This window comes from Caretta caretta, chromosome 8 (assembly GCF_965140235.1).
Source record: "Caretta caretta isolate rCarCar2 chromosome 8, rCarCar1.hap1, whole genome shotgun sequence".
NCBI classification, from domain to species: domain Eukaryota; kingdom Metazoa; phylum Chordata; order Testudines; family Cheloniidae; genus Caretta; species Caretta caretta.
The window spans coordinates 64,431,979-64,444,530 of record NC_134213.1 but is presented as its reverse complement, the minus strand read 5'-3'; the positions used below and the strand labels follow the sequence as shown (position 1 = coordinate 64,444,530).

Below are 12,552 nucleotides of genomic sequence, written 5' to 3'. Positions count from 1 at the left end.
CTATTTGATATTGGGTTTTTTGTTACTATGTCAGGAGAGTAACCAGATAGAAAAATCGTTGGGCTCGTTATCTCCTCACTGTAGGCAAATATAGGAAGCAGACAAATCCCTATGTACATATATACTTAAGTTACAGAGAAGCATAATACTCTGTCAGTTGCCTCCTTCTAATCAACCTACTTATTTTCATGTAGAAAAATGTAGGAAACCTCTCTTGGAAAATGGCATCTTCTCTGATACAAAAGTGTCCTACAAAATATGGGAACAATTGCTGTACAGATGTGCTCCCGGCTATCAAACTCCAGGAGGTAATGCTAAAGAAACAGTGCAATGTCTTCCAGAAGGATGGTCTTCTCACCCAAGCTGTGCTAAAAAGTTTGGTATGAATTTACATTCCTCTTTATAATTGACTTTCTTTGTATCTTTGCTGCTATACAATACCATTATAGCTGGAGTCTCCTTGTGTTAGGGCAGCTTTTAAACTCACTGTGGCAAATTTTCAGCTGGTTGAAATCAATGGGGCAACATCAATTTGCATTAGATGACGATAGTCCCCCTTGGGACTACTCACATCACATGCATAAAGTTAAGCCTGCATGTAAAGGTGTATATAGGATCATGGGCCAAATAGGTAGATAATTGCTTAAACGATTGAAACCGTCCACATTTTCTAATGAGGTTAGGGATAGTATAAATACTGTTTTACATTTAATGCTTCTGTGTCCTTCCACTGTTAGGATATTAACTTCAGAAAGGGAGCTACTATACAAACACCATAGCATTGAATGACAGTGGGTGATAATCTCTATTGATGTCACATTAATACTAACTTACAATGTAAAAGTGTGGCAGTGAATAATTAAACTTAAATGTGTAGACTTATCTATAGATTATGTTTTAATTATATTAATTACTTAATGTAACAGGGTCCACGACCCGCCCCTCTTCCTGGGGCCCGCTTTCTGCCTCCAATAAATCTGAGAGGCTTCAGGGTTGTGCAACACCTGTGTCTTTATTTACCTACAGTTATCCCATTACCAGTGTCTATCTGTTTACAAGGCTTGCAGGATTAGTCACCTCCTTTACAGGCAGAGTCAGCCTTCAGCTAGGAGGCCTCCAGTTCCCTCCCTGACTGACTGGCTTCTCCCTGGCTGCCCCCAGCCTTCTGGCTTCCTCCAGCCCTTATAGCCCTTGGCTTGTCAGGCCAGCAGGTGTTGCCAATCCTCAGGCTGGCATCAGACCTTTTCCATCAGCCCCAATCTGCTTCCCTTGATTGGAGCTGACTGGGCAGGGGCTAATTAGGTGCTTTTGCCATAGCATCCTGCTACACTTAAGCATTCCCAGTTATCACTTAGAGGGTTAACAGGTTCTTCGAGTGCTTGCTCATATCTATTCCAGTTAGGTGTGCGCGCGCGCTGCGTGCACAGATGTCACAAACTTTTTTCCCTAGCAGCTACCCCTCGGGCTGGCTGTGGAGCCCCCTGGAGTGGCGCCGATAAGGTGCTCTATATATGACCCTGCTGGCCCGACCCCCCTTCAGTTCCTTCTTACTGCCAGTGACAATTGTTGGAACAGTGGTCTCTTGTTCACAAGTGCTCCACTACTCCCTAGCTACTCTACTTATCTCTCTTGTGAGTTAAATGTTAGTTATTTGTTATCTTTAGTGTTACGTATAGTCGTTAATGCTTGAAGGGGTTTCCCTCTTCAACGAGTGCCCTGTGGGGCATGCCGTCCCAGGGCTTCAAACCTTGCAGCTCCTGTGGCAAGTCTAAGCCCACGGGCGACTCCCACGACTCCTGCCTTTGGTGTCTGGGAGAGGCCCATCAGGTGGATAAGTGCAGGATTTGCAAAACATTTAAACTTTGCACTAGAAAGGAGAGGGACATTAGACTCAAACAACTCCTCATGGAGTCTGCTCTCCGTCCACCACAATACTTGGCCCTGAGCGCCTCGTGCGGAGCGCTCCTCCAGCGGCGCTGTCTACAGCGCTGAAAAAGGACTCGGCATGCCCCTCTAGTGCCCGGCGGTCTCCTGGGGCCCAAAAGCGCTCTCCCCGGCACTGTTCTCACTCCCCAGCCACCCATAAGAAGCAGGCCATGGAGAAACCCCACAAAGGCCCGAGGCGGTAGTCGCACCTCCGATAGGACACGGTGCGGACCAGGGACATAAGGCTAACAGACCTTCCAGTAGGCCTCGTCCTGCACGAGCCCCTGCCTCTCCGGGAAGCCCTGTACCGCAGGACTTCCTGCAGCTGTAGGTTGAGGAGGTCATGCTGCCTTCCACACCCAACAACTTTGAGGCCTCCAGAAAGCTCATTGAGATGACCGCGCCCAAGTCTCCGGTCTCGAGACCTACACCATCTTGAGCCTTGGCACGGTCAAGAGGCAAACTGGCTATCTTTGGGCTGTCTGCCCCCAGACCAGCACCACTGTGCTGCTCTGAGTCCCGGTACCGCACCCATGCTCTGCACCGGTCCCTCTCGTGGCGTCGGTCTGACTCGCCGCACTGGTCTCACAGCCTCAATCCTTAGAGCTGCTCCCGCTTGAGGTGGTCATCGGCTGACATGTCGTGGTCCTGCTCGAGGTCTTGGTCAAGGTCTGAGACCTTGTGGCACCGCTTGAACGGACACTGTTCCGTGCAGTGGTACAGCTCCCCATCGTATCACCGCACCTCTCCGTGAGACTGTTCATGAAACTGCTCTCCCTCGCGGCACCGCTCTCCACTGGCACGGCACCATTCCCCGGCACAGCACCAGTCGCAGTGGCACTCCCATGGCCGCTCTCCACCGAGGCGAAGTCCAACATCTCAGCGCTGGTCGATCTCCCGGTACCACTCTTCACAACGGCACTGCCGATCACTGTCTGGATCTCATCACTCTGCATGGTACCCATTCCACCCATCAGGGGAAGTGGAACCCCCCCAGCACAGCGTACTGCCCCTCTTTGGCCGTCCAGCTCCCAGTCACCCTCTCCCAGGTCGGGTAGGGCATCGGGAGCATCGGAGGCAGCCCGATCACATCTGGGCAGTCTCAGACGGGATGCTTCAGCACCCTGCTGGCAGCCCCAGTGGCAGTTCTGGACTCCTTGGGTGTACCACCAAGCCCAGGGCGCCCCTCCAGGCGTCCCTCCACCATCACGTTCTGGGTCCTGTATTCCCGAGGCAGCTGTCAGTCGTCGTCCTGCACAAACCCCAGTGAAGGCTACACCCTGGGCCCAGGAGGAACCTGAACCAGTGGACCAAGGGGCTGTCTCAGACCCAACCCTGCCGGTCATCGCCTCCTCATCCTCTCCTGATGAGGCAGTGGTGGGTACATCCGCATCCATCCCCCCACCCATGGACAATCGGGCCCTACAGGAACTCCCATGGCAAGTGGCCTTAAACATGAATTTCCAGGTGGAGGAGGTCATAGAAGAAGAGGACCCCATGGTGGACATTCTGACACCAGAGGGGCCCTCTAGGGTGGTGCTGCCCGTTATAAAGACCATTCAGTCAAATGCCAAAACAATCCGGCAAACTCCGGTCTCCATTCCCGCCATGGCCAAAGGGTCTGAAAGAAAGTACTTTGTCCCCACTAGGGGATACTAATACCTTTTTACCCATTCCCCCCCCCCCCCCCATGCATAGCCTGAAAGATTCAAGGAACACAATTAAGTCTCTAGGCATGCATACCCTGGCAACTCAAAGAAAGCCGTTTAAGCCCCAGCTCACCCAGCAGCGATCTTTCCCCACTAGACTCAGGCAGGACTTCTCCTGCAGGAGGAGTAGATACACCAGGCTCAGACCATCGTGTCCTCCCTCTGAACAGGGCCAGGGACAGTCCAAGCCTGCTCCAGGCCCTAAGCGCCCATTTTGAAGATGCGCATGAGGACGGATTACCAGTCCATATCCTAGCGAGTTATCTCTCTTCCTGAACAGTCTATTCCGCTTCTACTGTGCACGATCCCTTATTACATCGGACCAGTGGGTCCTCCGCATGGTAGAGGCAGGCTATTCTATCCACTTCTGCTCCTTCCAGCCCTCCCACACCCCCTTGCCCATTCCTCTTCAGGTATCCCTCTTACAAGCAACTCCTGATTCAGGAGGTCCAGTCCCTCCTCGCTCTAGGAGCAGTGGAGAAGGTACCTTGGGAGCTCAGAGGCAAGGGTTTCTACTCATGCTACTTCCTCGTTCCCAAGGCAAAGGGGGGGTCTACGGCCCATTCTGGACCTAAGGGAACTCAACAAGCACATCGTCAACTCAAAGTTCTGCATGGTCTCCTTGAGCACGATCATCCCCTCCCTGGATTCAGAAGACTGGTATGCCGCCCTCGATATGAAGGACACTTATTTTCACGTTTCAATCAACCTGTTTCACAGACGTTTTCTCCATTTCATAGAAGAGAAGACACACTATCAGTTCATGGCTCTCCATTTGGCCTGTGTACCAAATGCATGGTAGTCGTTGCAGCCTTTCTTCGCCTCCTTCATGTGCATGTTTGCCTGTACCTAGACGACTGGCTCATACGAGGCCGGTCTCGTCAGCAGGTAGAATCACAGGTACAATTGGTCAGGGACATGTTCGACTGCTTAGCTGTTATTCTGAATGTCAACAAGTCTGTTCTCACCCCAAAACGAACAATAGAGTTAATTTGGGGCAGTCCTGGATGCAAACCAGGCGAGAGCGTTCCTCCCAGAGGCCCATCATCTAGCCCTCACGCATGTGATCACCGGCCTTTGCAACTTTCCCACCACCATGGCGAGACAGTGCCTCAAGCTGCTGGGCCACATGGCATCCTGCACCTACGTGGTGCAGCATGCCAGGTTGCAGCTCAGGCCCCTGCAGGCGTGGCTTGTGTCCATGTATTACCCGGGCCACGACAGTCTGGACATGATGCTGACCGTTCTGGGACATACCCTTGATTCCCTACAATGGTGGCTGGACCCCCGCATGGTAAGAACCGGAGTACCGTTCCACCTCCCCCAGCCCACTCTGACATTGGTAACGGATGCGTCAGCACTCGGCTGGGGAGCACATCTCGGGAGTATGACGACTCAGGGCCTATGGCAAGTAGAGGAACTGGCTCTACATATCAACATCAAAGAGCTCAGGGCAATCCACCTCTCATGCCATGCGTTCCTGTCCTGCTTGCAGGGCTACTGTGTAGCAGTGCTGACAGATAATACCACAGCCATGTTTTACATAAACAAGCAAGGTGGAGCCTGGTCATCTCCTCTCTGCCAGGAAGCTCTCCTTCTATGGGAATTTTGTTTAGCCCACTCCATCCTTCTCCAAGCCTCATACCTGCCAGATGTTCAAAACATACTGGTGGACAGCTTGAGCAGGCAGTTCCTCACACACGAATGGTCGATTCGGCCAGACATCATCCACACCATCTTCCACGGCTGGGGGTTTCCCCAAATTGACCTGTTCACCACACGGGTCAACAGGAAGTGCCCAACCTTTTGCTCTTTCTGGGGTCACAGCCCGGGCTCGATTGCGGATGCCTTCCTGATCCCATGGTCCGGTCAACTACTATATGCCTTTCAGCCATTTCCTCTCGTCCACAAGGTGATTCTCAAGGTATTCAGGGACAAGATGGATGTTATCCTGGTGGACCCAGCTTGGCCTCACCAGTGCTGGTACCCCACCCTCATGGACCTATCGATCCGATCACCGATCCGCCTACCTCTCACTTCCAACCTTATCTCACAGAATCACAGTTGCCTCCTCCAACTGGACCTTCAGTCGCTTCACCTCATGGCCTGGAGGATCCGTGGTTGAACCAAGTTGAGCTCGCCTATTCGGACCCGTGAGGCAGATGCTCCTGGAAAGCTGCAAGCCTTCTACCAGAACCACTTAGAAAACCGTTTCCACTTTGCTTTGTATCTGGTGTGCCCAATGGCAGGTACTCCCACTCCAGGCTTCAATCCTGTGCATCCTGGACTATTTGGTGCACCTGAAAGATCAGTGCCTGGCATTCGGTTCTCTTAAGGTTCACCTTGCGGCTATTTCGGCATTTCACCCAGGCGTTTCTGGGCGCTCAGGGTTTACACACCCTATTGTGGGATGTTTCCTAAAAGGATTAGAAAAGATCCATCCTCCGATGAAGCCCCCGGTCCTTGCCTGGGACCTCAATTTAGTCCTGTCTCGTCTTATGGGTCCTCCCTTTGAGTTGCTAGCTTCATGCTCACTCCTCCACCTTTCCTGGAAGGCTGCTTTCCTAGTTGCCATCACTTCGGCATGACACGTTTCTGAACTACGAGCCCTCACATGTGGGCCTCCGTATACCATCTTTCATGAGGATAAGGTGCAGCTTAGGCCTCACCCAGCCTTCCTACCAAAAGTCATGTCCCGCTTCCATGTCAGCCAGGATATTTTCCTGCTGGTTTTCTATCCAAAGCCGCACGCCACCCTCCTTGAGCAGCAGCTGCATTCGCTGGACGTTAGAAGGGCGCTCGCCTTCTATATAGACCGAATGAAGCCGTTCTGCAAAACAACCCAGTTGTTTGTCGCTCTAGGAATCAGATGAAAGGTTTGCTGGTCTCTTCCCAGCGGATATCCTACTGGATCAGGGCGTGTATTCGTACTTGCTATGACTTAGCGAAGATCTCTTCGCCTGTTGTCACGGCTCATTCCACGAGGGCTCAGGCCTCGTCAGCAACCTTCCTGGCACATGTGCCCCTCCAGGAAATCTGCAGGGCTGCCACGTGGGCTTTGGTGCACACCTTCACGTCGCACTACACCATCGTCCACCAATCACGTGATGTTGGGGCCTTTGGCAGGGTGATTCTCCAGTCTGAAATTCCTTGACTCCAACCCCACCTCCGAGGTAAGGCTTGGGAGTCACCTAACTGGAATTGATATAGAAGAAAAAACGGTTACTCACTTTTTTGTAACTGTTGTTCTACAAGATATGTTGCTCATATCTATTCCATGCCCCCCACCCTCTGTCTGAGTAGCCATCAAGAAGGAATGGAAGGGGGTCGGGCCAGCAGGGTCATATATACAGCCACTACAGGGGGCTCCACAGCTGGCCCAACGAGTAGCTGCTAGGAAAAAAAGTTTGACATCCATGCACATGGCACGTGCACACACCTAACTGGAATAGATATGAGCAATACATCTCGAACAACAGTTACAAAAAGGTGAGTGTCAGGGTTCCCTCCCCACTCTGAACTCTAGAGTTCAGACATGGGCACCCGCATGAGAGACCCCCTAAGCTTATTTCTACCAGCTTAGGTTAAAATCTCCCCCCAAATTCTTCCTTGTATCTTGGATTAGCTAACGCTGCCACCACCAAGTGATTTAGACAAACTCAGGGAAAGGACCACTTGGAGTTCCTACTCCCCCCTAATATCCTCCCCCCATAACTCCTTTCCTGGGGAGGCTTGAGAATAAACAAGATGAGCACAGACCAACCTTGGGTTTTTTTAGTACACTTAGAATCTGATTGGGTTTTTTTTTTTTTTTTTAAGAGAAACAGAACTTTATTAGAAAGAAAAACAGTAAAAAAAGCCCATCTGGAAAATTAGAATGGAATATAATCTTACAGGGAAATCAGATTCAAAAACAGAGAGGATTTCCCTCTGGGCCAAACTTTAAAGTTACAAAAAGAAAACCAGGAATACACCTTCCTCTCAGCACAGAGAAAATCACAAGCCAAAACAAAAATAAGCTAACGCATTCCTTTGCTCGTACTTTACTGACTCTAATGGAGTTGGATTGCTTGTGTCCAGCAAGCACACACAACAGGCAGACCAAAACCTTCCCTTCCCCCCCTCCCCCCTCCACCAACCAGATTTGAAAGTATCTTGTCCCCTTATTGGTCCTTTTGGTCAGGTGCCAGCCAGGTTACCTTAGCTTCTTAACCCTTTCCAGGTAAAAGGATTTTGTGCCTCTGGCCAGGAGGGATTTTATAGTACTGTATACAGGACGGTTGTTACCCTTCCCTTTATATTTATGACAGCGAGTAACCATTTTTTCTTGTCCTAAGATCAGGTCCAGTATTATTAAAATTACTATATAACTGGGAACCTCGATGCACACAGTGGCAACACTCATGCTATAAGAACTCTTTTGTGTTTACAAATAATTTATTAGTACATTCAGGATAGTCACACACACACACTGTAACTCAATAAGGTAGATAGAGATAACACAGAAAGTACACCTGAACATCCATACTCATACCATCCCTTGCAGAACAACCTTAAATGTTAGCCATTATCTTCCTCATCACCGTCACCTTCTTCATCTTCACCAGTGGCCCTTATTCTTACATCTCTCTCTCCTATTGCCCACAGGTTGGGATATAACTTTTATAATACGTTACGCTGATGCCAGTATGTCTAATGCATATTCAGTAGGGGTATTTCCCCTCTTCCCTATTTGTGTTTTCTCAATCTACTAATGTTGAGGTGTCCTTCTATAAGTTAGTATATTAATGATTTCAACTCTTTATCATATATGTCAATTTGTTGCCATCGCACTCTTGTGGTTGGAGGGTCCTTCCAAAACTTTCCAATAGCTGGTGTTAGCTAATGCTTCTATGGTTGGCTGATGTCATTATGGACAAAATTCCCCTTTACACTCTTCCAGTTCCCCAAAACTTAGGGGTTTTCTTTGGGCCATTCATCTATGCCAAAGTTCATAGGCCTCAAGCCTCATGCTAACTGCTGAAGCCAATGTCTGACAGGATACAAGACTGTAGGTTCCTTGCATTCTTACTGAATATAAGAACGGCAAGGCAGTGAATATAGTAAAGGCAAGCTAGCCCTATGGGCTAGAAATATTGACAGTTAAGTAAATTTCCATTGTAAAAGTAGAAAATGTGGTAGAATTGCATTGATTTCCATCTTCTGCACGTCCATGCAGACTTTGGCTCACTGTGTCAAATATAAAAACGTCTGGAGTGTGGCCACCCCTTGCTTTCCTGTGGCTTGTAAGATAGTCCCACTGGAAAATACAACAAAGTATGATTAGAAGTAGTACATGCTAAAAGCTAGAGCTGGCTGAGTTTTAGAATGTGAGTAGTACATTTTATTCATTTAGGGTCAATTTTTCTTTTGAGTTTAATCTGTTTGCAATTCAGAAATACTCAGTGAATGGTAAAAATACAGAGAAGCACTACAGTTATTTGTAAGGTTTATCTATGGAGTCGTATTCGTAGTTCAAAATATATTTTTCTCTGGCCCCTGGCTGGCTGCCCTACCCTAGAGAAACAGCAGGCATGCCTGAAGAGAACTCTTTGGGCCTTGATTCTCTCTGGTAAAGGGTGGACTCGGAAGGGAAGGTTCCATTTCTTTTGCTATTTCCATTTTGAAGAGTGCAGGATTTTTATGACCACCCTACTAGTATAATCTAAATCTTGTTGTCACACACGGTACGCTTACTGCTGGGTGGGAATGTTGGTTTATGTCTGTGAGTTGCAGTTAAAATCTCAGCTTCTTCCTATAGCACCCTGCCTAACAGGCAAACTGCTAAAAGCTCCTATGCTCTCCCACGCTACAGTGAGATACTGTGTAAGTATATGTAAAGTTGGGAAGTTGCAGAGTCAGCAATACTGAAACAAACACATGTATGTATCTGAATGTACTTATTTGAATCAGTTTAGTCAAACATGGCCGTGCATCTGGTGCAAATTAATCCATTTCCCTCCAAACTTTGTTAATAAATGTATATCAGAGGACTTGAATAACTGGTGCCCCAGCTATTTACAAATTAAGTGCAATGCTTTGTGTCAGATTTGAATAGTCTACTAAAAACATGAGACTTTAATGAGGATCTAGCGAGAAAAATCCTGTGTCATTAACTTTTAATGAAATAAGCCCCAAAAGTTATGTCTTTTTTTTTTTTTTTTTTTTTTTTTTAAAAGAGAGCTGCTTAGTACCAGACTTACATCACGGCCACTACTCCACAACCCAGCAGATCCTCAAACTGAATGAAACACTGATGTATGAATGTGATGAGGGATATCACACCAGAGGAGGAAACACTACTGAAAAGGCAGTCTGTGGCACATATGGATGGTCCCTTACTCCGAACTGCACTAGTATGTTGTTGTCTTTAGAATCACTTAACCTGAATCTTCCGAAGTCTGGTATTTTTTAACTCTGCAGCCTTTGGGGTTTTTTTATGGGAGAAAAGCTTCCAAACATTTAATGGATTTATTCTGATAGAGTTGTTTTAAATCTGTTTTACCCAGTGTGTGTGTTTCTTTTCTAGAAGTATTGTGCTCCTTGTTAAGTGAGATAGAACATGGGAATTTCTATCCCAGGAAAAAAAGCTATGAGGAAGGAGATGTGGTTCAGTTTTTGTGTCAGAAAAATTACTCTTTGAATGGATCTGATTTAATTCAGTGTTACGACTTTGGATGGTATCCAGAGCCTCCAGTATGTGAAGGTAACTCTCTCTGTGTATCTCTTCCTGCCCCTACACCACCGTTACTATTACATTTAAAAATATACATTAAAATAACATTAACATTTCAAAGTGAAGCCCTCAAAAGTTAGGAAATGTCAGAATTAAGGCTGCCTGTGCAACCTTAATTCAGCCTCCTTATGCATATGCATTGATAGCCTTTAATTACATGATCACATACTATTCCACCTTCTGCCACCAAGCTCCAGCCCCTGTATCTGCCTCCTTCCCTTTCCGCCTCAGCTCCCCGTCCCAGCTCTTTATCCCTTTGTATTTGAATCAGGCTGCACACTGCCTGGGTGTCAGCAGAAGAAGCATTGAAAGCACAGAAAGTGTCTCTTCCTCCTCTTGGTTTTTGTAAACCCTCGTGGCCTGCAGCCGCTGGGAGCAGCAATTTCAAGGAAAGTCCTGCTCAGCCCTGGCAGCCTAGGATGGAGCATGTTTAGTTACTGTGTGGGAATGTCACGTGCAGTAGAATATGTGAGGGGATGGAGCATGCTCAGTGCAGATATAATCTTTAGAAAATTTAGCTGCCTAATTCTAAACTTCTACTTACTGTGTACTAACTGCAATTTTCAGAGACTGACACATTTTCAGAGAGATGGCAAAAATTTCATCACTTACCTCAGTGTTTCCCACAGCCAAATGTAAAGTCCTTTCTCCAAAAAGTGGAGGCTCTAGAGCTTATCAATAAAAGAGTTGTAAAAATAAAATTTTATAATGGTCAAAACAACATATTTTCCCCCTAGTCGTCTTGTGGAAAACTGCTGCACCATTTAGCTGAATCGTTTAACAACACCACCACCATAAAAGTCAGCTTGAGGCAGACACCCAAAATGGGAAACTTCACCCTTAACGGTTCAAATTTGACTGTTTTATAAGCAATTGGAAAACAGCATCTTCTAATGGAAAGTGTCAGGCAATCTTTACTATAAGAATTGTTACCTGCACCACCTGTCGTACAAGTGTGATAATTTAATGTGTCAGGGTTTGACCAGGAGATAATAGTGGCAATGTGACTTTGTATGAGACTCTAAACACTTCTCATGACGGTCTCGTCCTTCTGAAACCTGAAAGTATGTTCTTGGTTAAATGCCATATTATCTATCAGAGGAAAATCCTTGTCCCCTTGAAATCAAGGGCAAAACTCTCACTGACTCCAGTGGGATCAGGATCTTTTCCTTAGCATTTTACATTCACAACATACAATCATTTGGAGCTTAAAACTGGGACCAAATCATGTGTCCCTTGAAGGCCGTGGAGTTTATCACTGATGTCAGTGAGAGCAGTTTCAGGTCCCTGATTAATTTCTTAGCTTGCTCAGTTGATTCAAGGGGTTCAAATGTGGAAAACATCAACACAAAGGCAAAAAATAGATCTAATTTTGGAGTGCAAGTTACAACTGAAAAGAAATAAGTAATGGTCAGAACATAGTGCAACCAAGTTGCTTGATTTGAATGCACATTAGAAGTGGGCATGGTCTTCCATAAAGAAATTAAGTTCTCTCTCTCTCTCTGTTCCTTTTCAAAAGCAGAATAAACACGGAGCAAATTGTACATGTTTACTGCTGCTTTAACTTGAACTTTTTGTCACTGCACATGTGGGCTTATGCCAGTTATTAGTGCTGCTGTTGGAGACTCTGGGAACCTGTGGGTTGTGCCGGAGACTCTGGGAACCTGTGGGTTGTGCCAGAGACTTGTTGCTATTGATTCATTTTTCATCCTGAAATTATGCAACCAACATGGATATGGTGGGATCTGCACACATCAGGATGCATATTGTTTTGTGCTCAGTTGTATGTAATAGTGTGGATGCCTCTCTCCATTATAGATTTGTCTCTGAATGGGACAGATGCATGTCTGTGTATGATCCCTGTTCATTCTACGATGTTGCAGATGTTTTTATTATTTTGAATGTAACTATACTCTATTTTTCCAACAACAAGCACCTCAGGGAGGTGAACCCCTTCCAGCATTGACACGCATGCAGAAAGCATATATATGGCATTACTGGGTGTGCTACCTAGTAGCAGTGTTTGCACAAATTTACATTTCAGCCAGCTAACTTCTTTTACAACACCAACAGACTTTTGTTATGGGTTTTCATAGATTCCAAGGCCAGAAGGACCATTGTGATCATATAGTCTGACCTCTT

At 46.9% G+C, this 12,552-nt stretch overlaps 1 protein-coding gene across 2 annotated transcripts in view; it reads left to right on the top strand.

Moving 5' to 3' along the window:
* Positions 1-12,552, top strand: part of F13B (coagulation factor XIII B chain) — a 48,991-nt gene that overhangs the window by 11,829 nt on the left and 24,610 nt on the right. Inside the window, exons 3-5 of one of the 2 annotated variants that reach the window (XM_075131545.1) lie at positions 195-380; positions 9,854-10,030; positions 10,207-10,380. In XM_075131545.1, coding sequence (XP_074987646.1) covers positions 195-380; positions 9,854-10,030; positions 10,207-10,380 — 537 coding nt within the window. Of the gene's footprint in view, positions 1-194; positions 381-9,853; positions 10,031-10,203; positions 10,381-12,552 lie in introns of both variants that reach the window. The other variant, XM_048861804.2, reaches the window with a different exon arrangement.